The sequence below is a fragment of the Zootoca vivipara genome, chromosome 12 (genome assembly GCF_965207765.1).
Source record: "Zootoca vivipara chromosome 12, rZooViv2.hap1.1, whole genome shotgun sequence".
NCBI classification, from domain to species: Eukaryota; Metazoa; Chordata; class Lepidosauria; order Squamata; family Lacertidae; genus Zootoca; species Zootoca vivipara.
The window spans coordinates 26,581,408-26,604,189 of NC_142595.1; the positions used below are offsets into that span (position 1 = coordinate 26,581,408).

Genomic DNA, 22,782 nt, shown 5'->3' on the forward strand with positions numbered 1-22,782 from the left:
CTGTGTGCTAAATCTCTTCTTTTGGAAATAACAGTTGGATGAGTGCTATTATTAGAGATTAGCGAGGATGCAGAGTTATCGATTGAAATTATCAAGGAATAAAAGCAAGCAATGGCTTTAAGAATGTGACTAAACTTTTAAATCGCCATTTTTAAAATTTGTTTTTTGAAACTAACATATTCAAATACAGGCTTTCCCCCAGAATATAATAAAATGGTAGTAGCCATGGTGCTGAGGTGGGTACCTTTCTGCCTAGCCCAGCAGCCTGGTGAGGAGGCAAGCCGCTTTTTTGTGTGTTATGCTAATTACTGCCCCATGATTCCTGGAGAGTTATCCAAGGGTGAAAAAAAGGTCTTGCCATGCCTATAGTGCTATAAAGGGGATGAGTGTCTTGTCCAGATGATGAGAACTCAGCTTAAAGTGAATGAAAGCAAAAACAGGAATTCTGTAAGTACCATCTTCACAGGAACATTTTTTAGTTTAAGGATGTGGTAAGAATTTACAAAGGCCCACGTGTATGAAAGTGGAACAGTGCTACCAAACATCTGTTAGTTGCTGCAAGAAGGGTGTGACTCCTGCACTAACCACCCCAATCTCTACTATATTTCTCCAACAAAGGCAAAGCTCGTTTAATATTGTAGTAATGGATTCTTTATTTCCAAATTCACTTTTACAGCAACAGTCGGTGTAAACCAGTTGTTATAACACACAAGTACAATATGGACAGTCACAGACAGGTAGCTAAGCTAGGATGATCATATGGAGATCTTACTCCTTTCCCACCCCCTCCCACCCCGTTTCCCCACCCCCGTGAAACTTAAAAAGGGAATTTGTTGGGTCTTCCAAACTCCATTATTCCTTTTTCATACTTTCAAGTTCATGACAAAAAGCGCATTTTTTTTCCTCATTAACTTTCAAAACCATGATTTTCATCTGTCTCCCAACCCCCTAGATATGTATATTTATATACCAAGACAAGACACCAGCCAGTCAATTCAACATGGCCCTCGATTGGAACCCTCATGGGTCTAACCCTCTATAAAACTGATGCCATTATGCGTCCTAAAATGAGCCATAAAGACAATCAAAATCCATGTTTGAAAACAGATATGACTTAGGGAGATGGCTAAATTTGGGGTGGGGGAAAATAACTCAATGTTTCAATGCTTGGGGAAGGGGAGGATTTGAGCAGTGAAATAAATGGATGAAGGCAAGGGCTGTTAATATTCAGGAGAATCAGGGAGTCAAATGATCTCAAATATAACTGGTTTTTTGTTGTTTTTTGCTTCATACTGAATAAAGAGGGTTATTGTTTTATTTACAGCTTAAGCCAATACAAAAACTGACAAAAGATGATGTTTTTCCAGCCCTAGCTCAATCCCCTAATGCAAACAGAAAAGAATCTCAATGACATGGTATATGCTTTCAGTGGGAAAAATCTCACATTTGTTCACTTCAGGCATATTAAGCTTCCTCACATCCTTAAGTAATACGATACAACTGCAGGCTTTATTTTTAAATACAGTATCATAGAGTTATTGGAAATTGTTGAAAGGTGACCAATATCCTGATCAGTCTGAAGAACCCTGGCTAGCACATTGCTACTGCAGTACAGTGATATAGCCAACAAAGTAACATTCTTGAACCCAATCTGTTCCTCTCCCATGCTATCCCGTCTTCCATCTTACTCACAACTTACTCAACTTTTTTAAAAAACTTCATTCCACAAAATACTTTTGCTTACAGAAACAATGGGCAATCTGTACTTCCCAAAAATTAGTTGAACTGATTTTATCCATGGCTCAAAACAAGCAAGCAAAGGCAGCAACAGACTTTACAAGGTAGTACTCCTAAAGCAGAAAGCCTTTGTCCCAACTCAGCCTAACAAGGACAAAAACACATGCACACAGCCCATATTCAAGGTGTCTTATCTCAAAAGGAATGTATTAAGTTTAGCAACCGGCGTTGGCTTGAAATTTGAACGCGTCAGACATTTTCTCAGAAAAACATGCAAAGAAAGTTTTGAAAGATTTTTCTTCTCACCACCACTTAGAAATAGAAGCCCACTTTGCAAGTCCCCCCCCCAAATATTCTCTACCACTTTGGGGTTTCTTTTGAGCAGCTGCAGTTTCCACAAACATTCCTCCAATATCCTTGAATGCCTAGGTCTGGGGCACGGTACAAATACCAAGGCTGCTCTGACTAGGGTACAGAAGATTTGTTTCACAATGGTGGGGTTTTTTGGAATAATGTGGCAACAGTGGGGCTGTGGCCTTCCAGCTGCTGCTGGTCTATAGCTTCCATCATTCTCGACCATTTACTATGCTGGGTTGGGCAGATGGGGAGTTGAGTCTACCATCATATGGAGGTGCGGAACCAGTAGCTTTTCAGAAGAAGGTAGACTTGACTCCCTACCAGCCCCCAACAACATGGTCAATGATCAGGGATGATGGGAGCTGTGGACTAGCAGCACCTCCAGTGCCAGATTCCCCACCCCAATACAAAGACAGATGCACATGTTGGGTAGCAAGACTATTTGAGCAAATTGAGAGAACAGGAAGAGGAAATTCCTAATCCCTGTGAGCACCATCCTCCCAACTCTACAGTTCTGTGATTCTAATTCTGCATGCAATGATCCTTATCTGTTGCAGAATCTTCTGCACCCGTGACAAGACACCTGGTTCACTTAGAGGCTGCCACCCAGTCACCAACAACCACCATCAGTTTGGCAAACTCAGATAATATACGCCTTAAAGGTAAAGGGACCCCTGACTGTTAGGTCGTCACGGACTACTCTGGGGTTGCAGTGCTCATCTCGTTTTACTGGCCGAGGGAGCCGAGGGAGCCGGCGTTTGTCCGCAGACAGCTTCCGGGTCATGTGGCCAGCATGACTAAGCTGTTTCTGGGGAATCAGAGCAGTGCACGGAAATGCCGTTTACCTTCCCACCGGAGCGGTACCTATTTATCTACTTGCATTTGACGTGCTTTCGGACTGCTAGATTGGCAGGAGCAGGGACTGAGCAACGGGAGCTCACCCCATCGTGGGGATTCGAACCACCGACCTTCTGATCGGCAAGCCCTGGGCTCTGGTTTAGATCACAGTGCCACCCAGTTACCAAGCTTTAAATACTATACTGTAAACCTACACCACAGTTCCTTATTGGACCTAGCTCTGAGGATCAGGCCTCTGTTGCCATATTTATCAACTTGCTGTTAAAAAGCCATATATGCTATCACCAATTTGAGATTCCCACCCCCCTTGGGTTTGTGTGTTTTGTTTTACTTAAACCATCTTAAACTCTCACTTGGAAATTTCCAAACACATCCAGACAATTCCAACTGTGTAATGTATGAGTGGTGGTGGGACTGCCTTATAAAATCTGTATTATTTACAACCGTTCATGCAATAGATTGTGTCATAATTCTAATAGGAGCACTGTTGCTGTTTGGTGTTTCAGGTGGTACTCCAATAACTAGGCTATGTTTTGTGAAGCCTGTGTTGCTGGGGAATTTATATCTGAAGGGTGGAAATTTGGGAGGGCAAGGGAGAGAGAAAGATTCTATCAGATGATAAAGGCAGTGGCAGGGCAGAATAGCAAAACAAAAGCATAACAAAAGGCAATAGCATAACAATAGCATAACAAAAGGCAAAGTACTCTCTGAAATTAAAGTATTTTCACTTAGCCTAGGTAGATGCACAGCTACAATTCGTACCGTAAATATTTTTTAAACAGCAAGGGGGGAAAGGGTTTGTAGGACAACCCTGGAATCTGTACTACAAATGCAATTAGTCTTCCAAATTTGACAGGTGAGGGAAAGAGCTCTTTCTGCTAATATGATAGCTTCTTGAGCCAGTACACATATGCAGATTATGTTCAGAAACAGTCATTATTCAGACACTTCTGCATAGTGTGCTAGATATGTGAAAACTTGAATTCTCTGCTACCTTTTCAAAAAAAAATGGGAAATAGATTCCTGCTGGTTGCATTGTGTTGCAGGTTTCCCTTGGGGCACATCCAAGTTTGGGGACTTGTTCATACTACATGATCAATGCTTGATTACTCATAACTGAAAGACTGAACAATCTTCACAGAAAAGCAATGTATTGGAGGTGATAACAAAACCTTTTGGTGTCTATGATTTGTGATGCTTCTTCCACAGATGCACGTACTGAGGGACAAACATGCATGCGATGAAGAAAGCATCAGATATATGCAACTATTATGAAAGACTCTTGATTCTAAAAGGTGCACCTATTCCCACATGCACGCCCTTCCAGGAAGTTACCCTTCTTCCCCCATGCACTTGCACTTAAGTGCACCTATCTCATTTAACAAAAAAAAACCCTAGAACCACACCTCTACCTCACAATTTTCTACGTACAACCACAATTTTGTCATGAAAACCAAGAGAAACAGCCATGCTTATCGGACTGAACACAAGGAGCAAATCTGAAACCCACAACCCTCTCCTTGCTCCCCTCCCCCAAGAACGCCTACCAAGTCCTTTGAGCCAACCTGCAAATTACAGCAAGAGCAAAGAGATGGAACTTGTGGCATTTTTTAGGCTGGAAAGTTGAGAAAGAAGGCAGACAAGTGGAAGAGGGGAGAAAAGTGGTAGTAATAGTCAAATAGTATGAAAATTTGCTTTTAATGTCCCTACATTGGCAAAAAACAGTGTCCCCAAAGGAGAATCACATGAGGCAAGTATCACCTTGCTCCTCAGTATGCATCATTTGAACCATTGTGTGAGGGAGCTGACAAGATTTCAATGCTCTTTGCTCTTGTAATTCAAAGGTATCAGGCCAATGCATTGGCCCTTGCATGCAATGGTATGGCTCTAGCCAAACCCCATTCAAGAAAACTTAAAATAAAAGGCATGTGCCTGTGGCAAATTGGACATTTGCCCCCTTTCCAGCATAGAAACATGTCTCCCTGCAAAGATGAGATACTGAAGACTAATTCCCTGAGGACTAAAGTAGGGGATATTTCACACTGCAAATCCTGTGTATGCAGTTGATATCTGCTTTAGACTTGGCTATCTCACATACCTGTAACAAAATGCAAAACAGCAGGTGTTCTTGAAGGAGCTTACTAAACAATCCCACAGCAATATAGGCTCTTTTCTCTGTTCATGGGGACAAACTTGATTAGCTGCTGCTCATCAACAGAGGCAGATATCCTCTTTCTCAAGCTTATATCTTATGCAGCACAAATTTTCCTAAAATTTACATTTCCTTTTGTTTAGGAGCAAGTGGTGAAATGATGTCTTTCTCTAGACTGAGATATAGTAAGAAATCTTTGTTTTCACACGGTTACTAATTTTGAAATCCTGAGACCACAGATGAATAAATGGCAAGGGGGACAGGGAACCAGGTTAAAAGAGTTAGCCCATTAATATAAAAAACGAAATAAATTAAGGAATGGTGGGGAATGAAGATGTAAAACGGAACAGAGGAAGAAAGGCCAGAGTGGATTCTTCTCTTCTTATTCTCTCCACCCGCTTTAACACAATCACAAGCCCTGCTTGGCCAGAGAAGCAGACACTTCATCGGCCAATGTGGCCAGCTGTGGGGAGTCCACCATGTTGATGCTTCCAGTAGAGGAGACGTTGCTAAGGCGCCGTGGGGAGGCATCTCCAGATACAGTGGGTGATTTGTAGACAATTTCAGCTCCATGGTCAGTCTTGGCTTTGGCGTTCTCACGAAAGGTCAGCTTGTGGCTCTCAATCTGGAATGAGAGACATCGGCAGGTCAGGACAAGAGTAGGACAGGGAAAAGTGGAGGGAGTTGGTGCTGTTTTCCCACCACCCACTTCAGCTATACCTTCACTAGCGTTTGACTGGTATGCCAAAGTGGTTCATTCAGCCGCAGCTCCTCTTCTCCCCATCGCCGCTGCTTTGGCATAACACTGATGTATGCTCAGAATTAGGAAAATCCAGGCTCTCAGTTTTTAATGTGTTGTTAGAAGGGCAGTCCCACCCATTTGCTTGGCTGACATTTTTTAAAATTATTGTTTCCTTGATCTAGGAATCCTACATTGCTTTATACAATCTATAGACAGAAGTTGTATGCATATTGTGTGCTATGAGCCTATGAAATGGAACATACAAAAATGTGAACTTCTTTCAAAAGCAGCTTCTCCCAGAATTGTAGTACCATGTTATGAAAAGGTGACCTATCCAAATACATTTATGAATGTTTTCAGGCAAAGAAGTCGAGTCTCCTATCAAACTGGGCATCCCTTATCTTGAAACCATGCCAGATGAAAGATCCCAGCAGCATAGCTGCCAAGTCTCCAGTTTTCCCCGGGAAATCCCTGTTTTTCCAGCTGTTCCTAGCTGAAAAAATGGTTTTTTTTTGTTTTTTCCCGATTTATTCTGGCGCGGTGGCCATTTTGGAACTGGGCAAAGCAGCATCAAAAGTCACTTCTGAGCATGCTCCGCCCAGTTCCAAAATGGCGGCAGCGCTACTTCCAGTCTGCTATTTCCGGCCCGGTCCCTTATTTCTCTGACAGCAACTTGGCAGGTATGCCCAGCAGCCACTAGACTGCAGATAGGTGAGATGGTGATAGAAGTCTGGTAGTCCAAAATATTTTTAAAGTACAGGGGTTTTTTCACATTAAGCTGCTAGGGTTAGTACAGAACATCAGGTTTTCAATCTAACAAAATCAGAGAAAACTAGTATGATGCCTTCCCACCCCCACCCTCCAAGCTCTGGGTATCTGATTCCCATCTAGCTCTCACAAAGCTCATGAGAACAGGTAACTACTTACTGGCATCACATGGGTGCAAGTCGGGGAGTGGGCTCTCCTCAGGGATGGAGGGCTCCGTGATGGGGGAAGGAGGCCCAGTCTTATTGGGGCAGTTTTGAGCACCGTTCGTGTCTTCCTTGCCCTTCTCTCTCTGCATGTGGGTGGAGAAGGTCAGTGGGATGCAAAGTAGCATCGTCAAATAAGATGACATGAAACCAAAAATCTTCAATGGGGAGGGAGGGACATATAGAATTGGAGGAGGACAAAGCGTCAGGAATATAACTGCAGCGTGCAGAAGAAGGTACAGGAACCAGAGATGGAGAATGCAAGAGCTAGGGAATAAAGATGGTGTGCACTCCCAATATGTCTCATACCACTCAGCAGATGGCTGATGAATTTTGCCATTGTCAGTCAGCAGAGTGGAACATACAGGCATGGGTTAACTCCTCTTCTGGAAAGCAGAGTCAAATGATTTTACCAAAAAATAATTCTAGTGGGGAAGAAAGCTTTGTCCAGTTTCCAATCTTAACTCTGCCTTCCCAAAAAAGCAGGGTTCATTCTTGCCCTTGTATGCTACTGTTGTCACCATAGGTGCCTTCTTAAATAAAAAATTAGTTCTTCTCAGAAGGCCTTAACTTTGATACAACCTTTATCCTCTGGATCTCCTCTCTCATTAGCCAGAAGTGCTGAGGGGGTGGCTGGAGCTTGCACCTGGGCCCTCCTACTCAACTCACTGCTTAAGTGCTAAGGGCTCTGCGGAGGAAAGAGAACTCCGTTTACAGCCTTTGTGCCACTACATTAGAGATAGCCAGGAGTCTTCCCAGACCCCTAAGCAATCCCAGGAACACCAGCAAATGATCGGGGGTAGCTAGGGTCTTATGCGGACCCCCATTCCACAGTTGTAGAAGCAGAAGTCTTTAGAGGCATGGATATCTAGAGTCTACATCCCCCTCCTCTTTCTTATCAGGTGGCGACAGCAGGGTTTTTTGCTTAAAGCAACAACTTCTTGTGAGATGAAGTTACATAGCTTGGTGACGGCTGGTGCAAGGATGCTACTAAAGCAGAGGACCTCTGTAGTGTTTTCCATATTCTTTACTGTTCCCAAGAAAAACAGATGCTCTCACTTCATTAGCCTAATTTGTTATCACAGGAAATGATTCCTTCTAGATGCCCTGGCTGTTTCAGGGCACAACTACAGAATGGTCACCAAGGCTGAGCAGATAGCTAATATAATAATGGAACTATTCCAAAGTTTAAACTTTTCTCTTGGGGAGGGGAATCAGTGGGGGAGAGGACAGTGCTATCCCTGACATTAAACCTTCTCACTCTCATGAAATCTCTGCCCTCTTTAACTATGTTCATCATGCTGCTTGCCATTCATGGATTCCTCTTCCTGTGCCTGGAGCATGGGGCCATCCAAGTGGGTCAAAAGTCATACTTATGCTCACAGTGCCTGCAAGGCTTTCCTTCTCTGATAAGCTACAAAAGCCCAACTGTGGTCCAGGAAATGCGGAAAAAGAGGGGAGAGGGGGAGTGAAAAGAGGTGGATGCTCAGATGTATGAATGACACTGAGAGAAGGATAAGGAAGCGGAGAAGTTCCTCCATCAGAAGCCAGCACATTCACTGGAAGGAGCCAATGAGAGCTAGAAAGTTTTCTAAGGCTACTAAAATGAGATGCATCTGAGAGGAAGGGGCTGAAATGCATGTGCGTAGAGCCTCCCTCCCCAAGACAGGCACAACAGATGAGGCAAATACAAAGAAACAAAGAAACAAACAGAATTAACTGGTATACGTGAATCACTCTCCAAACCTATGATGCCTCCCTGCTGATAGCTCCAGGGCTCTTTGTGCATAAGCTGCCTGAACTGGGTTGCCAATTTATGAGGAAAAATAACCCAGTCTGGACTGCTCTTGTGCTTTTAACAGCAGCTTGATACACAGAAACAGTGGGCAAACCTTTTCATAGCATGGAAATGAATATCACCACCTGTTAATGTTTGTACATTAAGCCACTATTAAAGGCACACATATAGGGGCCAGCTGAAAAGCTGGCAATCCTATTCTGAAGTGGAATGATTTAGGGACTTGATATCCCCAGATGCACCGTAAGCAGGCAAGCCTGGTCTAAGGAAAACAACTAATGGTGCAATTAACTTCTAAGTATATTATATGACCTCAATGGGGAAGGTCCACCTCAACAGAATTACTGTGCTGATTCGTCATTTTATCAGTCTTCCTGGGAGGACCACTCCAGTTGGCAGTACAGTATTTGCATCCTATGGAGGGACCGACAGAATAGGCTGCTCTGCCACATTAAATATCTCAGCAACCTGGATACCAGCAATATGTGATCAGGTAATGGTCAATGGGCCCTTTCTTTAATTAAAAAAACACAACTTGGGAAGGGCCTTCTGAGAGCAAGGCAGGGCCTTTGTGAAATTTTAAAAGGCCTCAAGTGTACCTTATGAAAATGATATCTAGACCACAGCAACAGACATCAGTCTTGACTGTAGTAGCAAACTTAGCCAAGCAATCAAAGACCCCTCCTTCTTCTTGCTCCATTTGAAACCTTTGCCTCCCTTTGGGCACATACAGACGTACCTAAAAATGGCAGCCGACATGCTAATTTATCCAGTTATGTGAGCCTGGTTTCCCCCTCCTTTATGCTGCAAATCAACAGGCATACTTACCTCCATTGCAAACACCGCATTCATTGCTGTCCCTTTCCCATGATTTAGACTTTCTGCTTTTTTAAAAAAATTATGTAAAGCACCAATGATATAGCTGTGTGATTAAAGGCGAAACTGAACTTACCGTGAAGCTCCCTCTGTTTAATCAGTAGGATCGCTGGCTAGAAAGACTAACTTCTCCTGTATCTCCAAAGGCAAGGCCAACCTAACTTATATCCCTAGTTGGAGAGGAATTTCCTTCCAAGATCTTGGCAGATAGCAAATGCACTTATTAAAGAAACAGTCTACCAACAGGCAGGCTCACGAGGAAAAGCTGGAAACACCCAAACATGACAAAAGGAACTAGGAATGAGAAAAGGGAAGTGAAGGAGGTCTCTGACGTAACATGCTGCTGCCCCATGCAAGCATCACCTCCCCACCCCACACCCTGTGCTTGTCTGACCGCCACACCAGTAAGTCTGCCCACCAACCTACCAGTTAACAAGCGGGAACACCCAACTTCCCTTTCTCATTTAGTTTAGCCAGGAAACACAAGTTGGGAGAATGGTAGCATTCAGGGCCTGCTTGCAGCTTCCCACAGGCATCTGGTTGGCCACTATGGGAATGCAATGCAGGACTAGATTCAGCAGGGCTCGGCACAAAACACTGCAGTCAGTTTTTGCTTCAACTCTCTTTTCTCCAAACTCAGCAACAGGTTTGTCTGGCAATAACATGATGGCAATGCTTTCAGAGTCCACAAGCTTTGTTTTTAGGTATGTCTGTACGCATCCCCAGGTGCCTCTTGGAGAGTATGGAAGGACAGAATTCTTCTGAAGGGCAAGTCCTAGCCCACTTCAGCCATCATTGTGGGCAGCTGCTAAGGAACTAACCACATGTTATGTACAAACATGCTTTAAACCTCCAGGGCGGGGGGGGGGGGGGGGTTCAGTGTGGGGAAAGGGTTGAACACTCCTTCCCACACTATTTTTCTGCTCTCAGCATCACAGCTCCAATAAGTGATTTTGCATTTAACACATACCGTGTTTCTCATATTATAAGACACGTCTTATATTTATTTTTTCCTCAAAAAAACACACTATGGCTTATTTTTAAGGGATGTCTTATTTTTTTCCTCCTCCTCCTGCCGCGGCCGGCATTGCTGCTGTGCCTATCACTATGTCTTATTTCCGGGGTATGGCTTATATTCCTTGAATGCTTAAAAATCCTGCAATGGCTTATTTTATGGGTATGTCTTAAAATATGAGAAACAGGGTAGTTTAGTCGCAGCTCCCTTTTTTGGAACAAAGTGGGGAATGATGCTAAGCAATAACCCCTTTGCTCTTAGTCTGGCAAACATAATAGGTATTTAGGAAGCATAGAGAAGCATACAGAAAATGCATGCGGAAAACAAAGGTTCAAAGCAGCAACATCAGAGACTGATGGGGGGCAGGGCTTGAGAAAGATGCTGGTACCTGTTATTACCTTGGTGAGATTTTCCCCTCATGCACAGAAAACAGCAAGAGGAAGAATGCTTACCCTTTTATTTCCTCCTCCAGGCATATGGGTGATGTTGTCTAATGACCCAATTTTTGATTGCACCTTATCTTTGAAGTCCAGTTTCTCAGATTTCACCTCCACCTGCCCACCACCTAGAGGATAAATAAAGGCAAGGTTAACAAATACAAAACAAAACAAAAATTGTACAAAATTTGGAGAAAATAATGTGATGGATTTGGCCTGTTATCCTCAGAGTTTAGTGCAAGTAAATAATAAATTCTACAGCCTAGAAAGCAAAAAACAAAACTCAGCAAGTTCCACACAATTTGCTAATATACTTTGATCTCATAAAACTGATCCAAGTTTTACTACATGTCCATGATCCCTTTCAGCATTAGAAGTGGAAGCAGTTGGTCCAGAATAATGCCAGCTGAATGAATTGCAAAATAGTGAAAAAGTAATGAAATACTAGTAGGCAAGAGCTAAAAGAAAAGAAGAGGATGTTGGGTTGGATGAGCTTGAGAAAAAATTATCTTGGATCAACTTAGTGGATGCTCAGTGTGTAAGCTACTGCTATAGAGAAGGAATATTGTCAGGTAGGTGTTTTGTTTGCCACCTGTCACCAGTATGTGGCTTGCTCACTTGACTATGCAACTCAGTTTGTATAGACAGTAAATGGCAACAGTTGAACATGCCACTATAGGGTGTACTTTAAATTAGATGCTAGCATGCTTATATGTACCTAATATACCAATGTGATAAGTGCCATCAACAGTCTGATGAGACCCACTCTTTAAAAAAGAGTCCCTTTCTTTCTTTCTTTCTTTCTTTCTTTCTTTCTTTCTTTCTTTCCTTCCTTCCTTCCTTCCTTCCTTCCTTCCTTCCTTCCTTCCTTCCTTCCTTCCTTCCTTCCTTCCTTCCTTCCCTCCCTCCCTCCCTCCCTCCCTCCCTCCCTCCCTCCCTCCCTTTCTCTTTCATGGCCTCCATCCATAGGAACAAAGGAAGCAACAAAAGGCCTTATCTATTACATTTGCAGGTAGACTGTGCCTGGTGCCAACTGGCTTCTGTACCAGCCGGTTGGACAAAATAGCTCAGAGAGCACAAATGTATGTACTAACATGTGTGTGTTATATGGTTGCCCCCAATAGGCTTGTATGCATCTGCTGTGGCATCCAGATTTCTTCAATGTTTTTCCCCCAAAGCAAATTTACAGCAGAATGTGTACAGGCAGAGGACTCAAGTCCATGAACCATGCCTAGGAAGGGCTTCCAGAGATCAAAGATCTTATCCAACATGTTTGCCTCTGTAGGAGGGCTTTTGGAGTCATTCCTGTAAGAGGCATGCACATGAAATTATTAAGTACTAACCCATTAATCATTAATATATAAAGTTTATAATAACCTAAAAAGTTATGCAACTATGTTATCTTTGTCATGCATCTAGACTTTTCTAGAAAAACCCTGTGAACCAATAGTTGACAAAAATCATGTAGATGATCAATTCCAATATTTTGCAAACATTTCTCTCTCTCAGACAGAACTTAATATAGTGGTACCTCTGTGCATGGGATCCGTTCCGGAGCTCCGGTCGGATCCCGAGGTGTGTATATCCCGAGGTGCATGCATCCAGAGGGGTATGCACGACAAAACCCGGAAAAATACTTCTGGGTTTGCTACGCACGTGTCCCAAAGGATACGTAACTGGAGGTGAACGTAAGTAGAGGTACCACTGTAGAGGCAAGCTTTACATGGAAAGCAAACTATCTTTTATCATTTCGCAGTTGTAATTACTTCCTCTTCTACCTATCATTGTCCTTCTTTCCCTCCTTTCCCCTTTCCTTTGTCAATGTCTGCAAAAAAGCAGAACAAAAAAGCTATTGGGTCCCAGCCCCTTTAGAGGTCCAGTAAGAAACTGTTGTTTTTAAAAAACATATATAGTCACCATTACCTGGTCTGTGATGAATGTTGTCCAAGGAACCACATTTGGACGTTATGTGGCTGAGATCCACTGGCTTGTAAACAATTTGTACCTGTGAGGACAAAATTAAAGAAGTGCACAGAATGTTTGGGGCTGGAATTTATTTCAACTTGAAATAGTTTGTCTCCCCAAGATATGCAGAAAAAGTGAGACAGACGACACACTGGAACCCAACTGGAGAAGAAATGCAGTTTGAAAAGCTGTCTAAAAGATTAATCATTCAAGCACAGGCAGAAAGAAAGTTTTTCACCAGAAACTGTGACGTCAAAGCACGCGTTGTAGCAAAATCTCCCACCAAAGGCATGCATATTTTTTCTTTGATTGATTTTATGAAATTCAAATAAAAGTAACAAGGATCATCATATAACAGGAAAAGTAGATTGTATGACATATTTTTGTTGTAGTAATTCATAATAAATCTGTTCTATATATTTATATTTAACCTTTTTGTTCCAATATTTTAAGAATTTAAGAAAATGGGCAGTTGTTCAAAAGGTAATGAAAAAGACATTTCTTTTATACTTGTAAGCATTTTTATCTACAAAGATTAAAAATGTCCGGCAAGATCACCACATGTGGCTATAGTCAACATTATCCTTATTGCATTTCCACAGCATGCACAAACTCTCTATCACACCTCCAGAGGAAGGAGGTGGGAAAGCAATGGGAACGGAAGATGCTCAAGCGAGAGAGGGAGAAAGGGGGTGAGCAGACAGAGGTATAATCAAATAAGATATGCTACAGAGAAAATATAAAAAAACAGAAACAGAATTAAATACCTTTTTCTGATGTAAAACTTAAGGTTTATGTCCACAAAAACTGAAACAACAGAAATAGTCAATGTGCATTGAAAGGGTTGGTTTTTTCCTAAAAGGATCTTTTCAAAATGTTGCAACAGAACAAAGGTATCTGAAACAACATGGAGACTGAAACCACACTGTGGAAAAGATTAATTTTTTCCAGAAATATTTTCTTAACGCATGCATTCACAGCAAGAGTGAAACTTCTGATGAAATTTCATCAAATTTGCTGATGTCTACCCAGCCCTCAAAAATATGCACTGAATTTTCAGAGCTTCATTTGGATATGATGAATACCATCACATAATTTGGGTGTGTAATATTCCTTGCTTTGAATGTTCTATTAAAAATAATTACAATCACAGCACAATTGTGACACATTGAACCATTTCACTTAAATAGTGATCTATGCAGTACAGGGAGAGGAATACTAAGGTATTTAAACAAAGCATTTCTGAACCTTTGAATGGCATACACAAGCTAGCAAGTGTACAACATGCACAAAAGGTACAGATAAAATTGAATTAGTGGTTATTGGGTTACAAGCATTAATGACATTGTGGAAAGGAATACAATCTGACTAGAGGCAAATGGTATTCAGGGTTTCTTGTGGGCTGTAGGTGGGGCAGTATCTTCCTAGTCCATCCCTGTGCAGTCTGCTGAAAATCAGACTGAGTGTCAAAGTGCCTGTCATCCTCTCAGCTACCAGGCAAAGGAAAGTTCAGCATTTAGAACTGCAACCTGCAATGGCTGAACAGGTTGCAGGGTAAGCCTCTCAGACAACAAGCATTGTTTTATCTGATGGTGGTACCTCTTCCAAGCCCCTGAACTTGAACCCTCCAGCTGGTCACTGGGCATTTTCGTCCTGCTCCCAGTCATCCAAAGCAGTATTTTAGAGGTCTCAATTCTCAGTGGCCCTTTCCATGCTGTGCTTGGAAAGACTACTCCGAACCGTTAGAATCGTTTCTGGATTCTCACCTACATCCAAAACATCCTGGAACTAAGAAGCCATCTTGTTCAAAAAAGAACATTGGAAAATCTCCAGTAAACTGGGGATTAAGGTAAGGTTTAAGAGGTGCCTTCTTGCTCTCAGCCAACACCTCTTTTTAAGTTTTCTGGGACCACACCTACCTGCAGGAGGCTTTTACCACTCCCATCATGCAATTCAAAAGTTCCCCTCTAGCACGTCTTGTTAGTGAAGAAGGCCAAAGATGAAGCATACAAGGGCTTGGCCTCAGTTCTCCAATTCTATGTATCTTATTAGTGGCTTTTTTCTTTTTTCACAAAAGTAACTCAAAGCAACTTACAACAATATATAACACATACATTAAAACCAACATAAAACAAAGAAGGGGGGGGGGAAATCATGTCCACATCCAAAGGCTGTACAAATGGGAAAGTATTCAAAACAAGCAGATACCAAAATTTCTCCGTTGACTCTGCCTTAACTGTAGGATCTAAGTCAGAATGGGTAAAAACATTTCTGCCCAAGAAGGGTCCGGGATATTGGTCACAGCCACTATCAAGTTGCCTCCTATCTGTAGAAGAATCAAGATTTAACAGCCCTTTGACTGCGAGAAAGTGCCAGAACAGTTGGCAAAATAGTGATAGAATAGTGCGGCCACAGAGTAGATTGTACTATGAAATGCTAATAGTCTATAGTACAGTATCTAATCTGCTGATCAGATTAATGCAAGTCTACTATCACTACCACTTTAAGAGTCACCCCATTGGTTCATTCCTTCCAACTTCACAAACGAAGGGGCTAGCTCAGCTCCCCAAGAGAGGAAGGGCATTTGGGGTGAATCAAGCCCCTAGCCTCATGAGGCCTTCAGAAGAATTGCCCAGTTTGGGTGAAAGGAAACTCTTCCCAAGAGCCATCGAAAAATCATTTAGGATCCATCAGTCTCCTGGAGCAGGCTGTCCTAATAGGTCTTCCAACCAGCCTGAGTTCTGGGATCCCACCAATCTTTTTAAAGATGAGTCTAAACTATCCTGAACATCGCAAAGATTCCTCTGTAAACATATTTCTCTTATCGTATTTTTTAATCTGTTTGCATTTGGTGAAAGCTGTGACGGAAGGAGAGACATTTTGGTATGCATTGTTGAGCACAGGATGAGAAGCACCCAGTGGGAAATCATGGATTTGGTGTTGCGTAGCTTAGTGCTAGAATGAACACATATATACGGCACAGGGTGGGGAAATAGATAGGAAAAAGTATCAGGAGAGACCACACAAACAGGCACCTGTTTTCTCTGGCTATGTTCTATAGTAGGCCCTTCTTACATATGCACCTCAGGAGGCTCTTCAACTCAATCTTGTGACAAAACGTGCAGCCTGTCTTCCTAGTTCAGCACATCTTAAGCATAGATCAGTAAAAATCTGCTTATATTTCATATAGAAGTCAGCTCAACTCTGTATTTTGCTAGGCAGACGGTCTTCACCTGAGAGCACATTTCCATCCTGCCTGCCAAGGTCAATAGGTTAGACTTCATGTGTACTAGATAGAAATACAGTACTGTAATTGTTTTGCACAGAATCCAAATCCAGTATCATAGCAAAGGGAAGGAATGATACCTATAAACCTATTAATCACTGTGAATCAGCTCTGAAACTCTTCAAGATCCAAGTGTCTTTGAAATGTCTGAATTGCTCCAAATAAATCACATGGACTTATCACATAAATCCCAAAGAAGCATTTTCAATAAAAGGGGAGCAGCCTAGGCTTTTCCTGGGGTGATCCAATTTGTTTTGTAAACAAAGAAGTCTTTGCTCTCTGGCTCTAAAAATAGAACAAGAACGCCATTCCAACCTTCAGGATGGTGTATTGCAGTACTATTTTGGTGTTTACTGTCTCATATGTCAAGGGACACAGGTGGCGCTGTGGGTTAAATCACAGAGCCTAGGGCTTGCTGATCAGAAGGTCAGCAGTTTGAATCCCTGCGACGGGGTGAGCTCCCGTTGCTCAGTCCCAGCTCCTGCCAACCTAGCAGTTCGAAAGCACGTCAAAGTGCAAGTAGATAAATAGGAACTGCTACAGCGTGAAGGTAAACGGCGTTTCTGTGTGCTGCTCTGGTTCGCCAGAAGCGGCTTTGTCATGCTGGCCACATGACCTGGAAGCTATACGCCGGCTCCCTTGGCCAATAATGCGAGATGAGCATGCAACCCCAGAGTCGGTCAGGACTGGACCTAATATTCTTGCATTGTCGGGGGTTGGACTAGATGACTCTCAGGGTCTCAACCCTGATTTGTCTGTGTCAAGCACATGACTGTATTACACGCTCCTAAATTTTTGACCTGGATGCTCAAATTCTAGCACCTTCAAAACTCAGCCTTTAGAAAGGCATATTTCTTCTTGGTTGCAGAGGAATGTTTAGAAACCAGAGTTGGGCTGGGCTGGCGTGCCAGTGATCAGCAGACAGAGCTTGTGCGTCATGTGCTTACTCTCCATTTTCCCTTGTTCTAATAGCAAACTTAGAAATGGAGCCAGAAGAAGAGGGCCACTGAGAAACAACAAAGAGGTACCAGCCTGCTTAAGAGAATCCTGAAGTTCAGAGAAGTACAAAAGAAAACCATTTTTCTAACCAAGAGGGATAGCACCCCACCCCACCCAATTGGCACAGTGAGCACCAAGTATGTTTAGTGGTCACCAGAACCTACTGAACATTGCATATCAGTTGTATAAACAAAAAAAAATCACAAAGTGTAGGGGAAGAGTGAATTGGCTTGCTTGAGCCCCTAACAGCTTATACTGTTTTGGAGGAAAGCATCATGACTGGAAATCTAGACAAGAGAATTCCTATTAGGTAATAATATCTTGCAACATTTTGTTGCAAGACCCTCCTGTATCCTATATATACCATATCTCCCATATCCCCCTCAATTCTACTAGATACAGAACACTAAACACTTTCCTTTTCTGCCTTTCCCTCTGCTCCCAAAATCCTCACTAAAAATAATAAAATTCCCCTGAAAACTCGTAACATGGAAGCAAAATAAATTATGCAAAGTAAGCCTAAGGGAAATGATTCATTATTTTATCTAATTTGCATATTTTATTTTGGGGAAACAAGGAACATGTGCTTCCTTGATGAAGAATTTGGATTATATATATATATATATATATATATATATATATATATATATATATGCTGATTATATGTGTCCATGAACACACCACACTTTTAATCAGCTTTCCATTTGCAATACACGCTGCACCTTCATTTTCCATCAACTATCTGAGTCAGAAAGTGTAATTTCTGGGGTAATTTGAACACTATGTATTGAGAAGGCAGCCGCTTAAATAATATTGCCTCCAGTTCAATACCCAATTAGCTCAATGCACATCTCCATACAGCTAACTCTGCTGGAGCTTTAATCAAGCCATATTTTCACTGGTAACAGGTTAATTCACTACACAGCATCAATAGCTGTCTGATTGTACAGACAGCATTGGTGTTTCAGGGTTAATGCACAAGTCATGCCACTTATAATAAGTTAGATTATTATAGTGCATTGAATGGTGTGAAGGTACTCACACTGCCTCCTCCTGGGGTATGTTTGATATTATCCTTTGATCCACACCTGGATTGGACATGGCTAAAGTTCAGCTTCTTATTAACCACCTGCACCTTTGATAGCCAGAAAAAGAATATGAGTGACAACTGCTAACATCCACAATTATCCTTTCGAGTAGAGATTTTTTTCCCCATTTTGTAGCAGTCATCTAAGACAAAGAAAGAAGCAAGGGACTTTTCCCTTGGGACAAATGCCAGTTCCTTGCTTTGAAGATGAAGCTTCAAATTTCAGCTTACGCAGTGGCGAACGTCCTACAGTCAGGCCTGAAATTAGTACAGTGTTTAAAAGAACAAACAAAAACAAAACAAAATCATGACATAGGCTGCCCCATTTCTAATACAGAGATATTCGTCCTAGCACAGGACTGCAACAAAGTGTTTATATGAACAATATAAAGTAAAACAAAAGCAACTGTGTTTGCTTATTGGTTGGACAGCCAGGGTAAATTACTGTTAAGGGTGGTGTATAATAAATGCAGTTAATGGCTCTCTCTTCTGCTATGTCCATTGACATGGTAAATGCTGCTAGGATAATCATATTCACCTCCTAGTCATTGCTAGCACCACAGAATAACCATTATATTTGGAAGCACGTCAAACTTTCACCAGACTTTAAAAAGGGCTGTCAATTTGAAAGCACCCTAACCCAACTGTTGTTCTCTCTCTCTCTCCCTGAAAGCCTCATTCAGAACTGCAACGGAGTTTCCACACATCAAGGAATATACTACAGTATAGTACTTGGGCATGGCATAGACATGTGGCTGGAGAAGCAAATATTTAACACAACAAGCCATTTTAAATAAATTCGAATACTATTTTTTAAAAACTGGGCTTCAGTGCTTTTAAAATTTCAACAGTATTACATAATTACTGTAAAAAAAAATGCTTAAAACTAGAACAAAAATATTTTAAAGTGAGCATGGGGGAAGTGACCAATAGTGATAAAATGGCACTCAATACAAATATTCAAATAACATGCATGTTTTTTTAAACATTTTTTTAAAAGTTGCATTAAAACCCATTTTAAGTTGAAGCACTATTATACTAATGTTTTTTAAAAAAAAATAAATAAAAATAAAGGAGAAATAGTGCTAATTTAAAAAAGAGATCCCCACCCTTCAATGACACCTATCAAAAAAGTAATAATGAAGTGTACCAAAGTACAGATGCAGACAGACAGACAGGCCTGCCTAATACAACATTGCAAACATCAAAACCATACCTTAAAAAAAATAATATGACAAGAATAATGCTAAGGTGATTTACACTTGCTAGATTTTCCATAGTCTGAGAAAAGTCTGTGCAAACACAAGAGTTACAAGATTTGATGACATTATGTTGCTCCTCTGTAAAAAGTAAGTGAAAAAAGCACACTCTAAAAACCTGATGCTGAGCACCCAGTCAAGTAATCTGGGTAATTTGTGGGTGGTGTTTATATTTGCAATAATGGTTACCACTCTATCTACTTACTGTATTTCTTATTCATCCTCACCATAAAGCCCAAGGGTAGGTTACAACGACATTAAGATAAAGCCAAATAAAACCACCAACCCCTAATGGTCATACATTAATTAACAATTTCAAGGCAAGCAAGCTACCAGTATGACCAGTAAGCTAAGAACGTCCCTTAGCTACAGACTACTCGTATTGTTTTGCAGATACAGAATATTTAGGTCTGGCAATTGTTGCATCAGTGCAGGGAATGGGACAAACCATAGATCCCTAAATTATCCTGGGCTGCAGCAGCCTCATAATAATCCAGCCTTTTAGTTTAGAGCGACCCTTCATAGAATGACTATATATTGTAGTACGGTAGCACTAGAAGGAGCCCACAACTAGATAGAAATTACTTATGAGCAACACAGTACTGCAGCAAACTGAAGACGTGGCTTCAGATTCTGTGCCCCTCTGTGGGCCTAATTCCATGTCACTTTACTTTCTTCCTTCCTCTCTGCAAACTCTCTATGCAAGAGAGTGGAACTAGTGAGTCTGGCTATTGATAAAGAAGCCTTACAGTTTTGCTGAAAGATATTTGTACTTTAGAGGAAGGGAGAATAATACAACTATCTTCCCCACATTAGCCCCCAACATGCCTTCATGTAGGAGAAGGGCCACAGCTCAGTGACAGATCATCTGCTTTGCATGCACAAGGTCCCCAGTCCAATCTCAGAAATCTCCCAGTACGAGCCTAAATGGTGTGAGTTCCTAAGGCAAGGATTGTGGTCTCTTTCTCCCCAGTGCTTGGGGAGAGGAGTGAAGCAGCCAAGATTAGCACTTTGAATTGAGCAGGGAAATTTATTGGTGGCCAATGAAGTCATGTCAGAATTGGTGTAATGAGCTAAGTCCATCTTCCGCCAATCAGCAATCTGGCTGAATCAGCTGCAGCTTCCAAAGGCAATCCTACATACCAGTATAACACATTGCAGGAACCCTAGAAGTTATCAGAAGTTAGGCTATCCTTGTCCAGATAAGGACATAGCTGAGCCACCCGCCAAAGCTGATGGAAGGCATGCATGGCACCAAGGCAATTGATAATGCCTCTTTCTTAACTAGATGGAGGATAGTGTGTATAAAACCTAGTCTCCTGCACAAAGGTAACATTTAAATGCATTGCTCTGCTCACTTTTGCCTCTATCACTGATATGTGGCCCAGAAAGGAATGTGATCCTGAAGCTAAGAAAGGTTCTTCACCCCTGTGCTGAAGGAAGATTATCTCTCAGCCCCCTGCACAAGCCTCTTCTAAACACAGCAGGTGTTCTAGCAGTGAAAGTTGTCTACATAGATAAACCTAGCTTAAGGATTTGCCAAGTGACATGTGTATACCATTTATATTCTTCTTTCACATGTTGGTTGGGTACAGCACAGCTCTACCTAACCATGCACTTTCCCTCACCACTGTTGAGTCAGTGATTCTATGACATGGCTTTTAAATATGTGTCACCCCAGCTCTACTCTTGATAAGAGTGTTCCATACATACTCCATTTACTCTATTTGCTCAGATTCCATGTGCTTTCTAACCCTTAGTTTGTACAAATGCACTTAGAGCACAGGGTGATCTGAAAGATGAAACTTCTTCTTTTTGAACAGAGAGGGTGAGGTTGGAACCGGAAAACAGAACTTTTGCAAGTAATGTAACATGGCATGGAGAAGATTGAGCCCATTCACTACTTTGTAGTACAGTGGTTCTCAAGCTATAGAAAAGGCCCTCCAGGGAGGTGGAAAATATCTGGGACAGAAGACAGAGTTCTAGAGAGGGAGAAGATAACACAGTAGGCTCTGCCATAGGCCTTTTCTTCCAAGCAGCAGAAATTTAGTTTTGAAGCAACCAAAATTACAGTGCTGCCCATGGAAGTCTCAAAGTGGCAGCCAGGGCATTTTCAGAGTGTCTGGCCACAGGAGCTGCTCTCCATCCTGCCTCCTTCCCCAGTTGACTAGTTTCAGAAGGAAGTTCGAGGTGCTGTTTTAGTTTTCTTGTAATGCTACTGCTGGGTTTGTGCCCCAGTCAAAAGGTTTTTATACAAAGTAGTGGGCGACACAGAGACATTTGTGCGTAAAGATTCAGGGGACTCACATATTGAAGAGATGGCTGCCGCTACAAGGGTCAGAATGCAATATAAGTTGAGAAGGGGACCAACGGAAGGTAGATAACTTCCCATCTAAATCCAAACTTGTATTTCATTTGCCCACACATAAACACAAGGTGCACTGGATTTACCTTTCCACCCCCTGGCTGATGCTTCAAATTTTCAGTGGAACCAATCTTGGACTTTATATTCTTCAGGTCTGGCATGGGGACAGGGGCTGTCTGCAAGCGGCTCTTGACAGAAGAAGGGGATTTTGGTGGGGTGCGAACCACTGCCACCTTCTTGGGCTCCCTGTTTGGTGGAGTTGGCAGGGAGGGTGTGCGGGAGCGACTGCCAGGAGTTCCTGGAGAGCCAGGGCTGCTGTAGCCACTCCTATCTCCAGACTTTATCGGTTCACCTGCAATTTGAAAATACAATATGTTAAGTAATCATTTAGCTGTTGATTCAAAAGAACCTTCCATACTGTTCAATATGCATGAAGGAATCTAGCTCCACAAGGGAAGCAGAGCAGCAATGGCTGCCAATTTTGTACCAACCACATTTAAAGTTTTGTTGCTGACTTTCAAAGACCTAAACAACTTGGGATCTGGGTACCGGAAGAAACACCTTAACCAGTATAGACCTGCCCAGTTGTTGAAATGCCAAGACGAGACTCTCCTGGCTGGGCCACAACCTGGAGAAATCCACATGGCAGCAAGCAGGGGGAGGATGCTTTCTGTTAGAGCACCTAGCTTATGGAATCATCTCCCCACTGAATTAAGGCAGGAACCAACTTTGGTGAGTTTTTAGCACCTTCTGAAAATACACCTGTTCATCCAGTTCTTTGCCACTGAAAACTGTTCAGCTACTGCAGTTGTTGCCGTTTCTACTGTATTTTAATATGTTGTTTTATTATATCGGCATTTATTGCAGACCGCCCTAAA

General features: G+C 42.1%; 1 protein-coding gene across 24 annotated transcripts in view; it reads right to left on the bottom strand.

The window, feature by feature from the left end:
• Window positions 1-5,245: 5,245 nt before the first annotated feature.
• Window positions 5,246-22,782, bottom strand: part of MAPT (microtubule associated protein tau) — a 66,042-nt gene continuing 48,505 nt past the window's right edge. For 13 of the 24 annotated variants that reach the window (XM_035134936.3, XM_035134926.3, XM_035134934.3 and 10 more), the window contains 5 exons: window positions 21,991-22,256; window positions 18,236-18,328; window positions 12,867-12,948; window positions 10,959-11,071; window positions 5,246-5,729 (listed from right to left, as the gene is read on the bottom strand). In XM_035134936.3, coding sequence (XP_034990827.1) covers window positions 5,514-5,729; window positions 10,959-11,071; window positions 12,867-12,948; window positions 18,236-18,328; window positions 21,991-22,256 — 770 coding nt within the window. In that variant the 3' untranslated portion in view covers window positions 5,246-5,513. Of the gene's footprint in view, window positions 5,730-6,773; window positions 6,904-10,958; window positions 11,072-12,866; window positions 12,949-13,558; window positions 13,716-18,235; window positions 18,329-21,990; window positions 22,257-22,782 lie in introns of those variants that run through there. The other 11 variants (XM_088655569.1, XM_035134932.3, XM_035134942.3 and 8 more) reach the window with 7 other exon arrangements.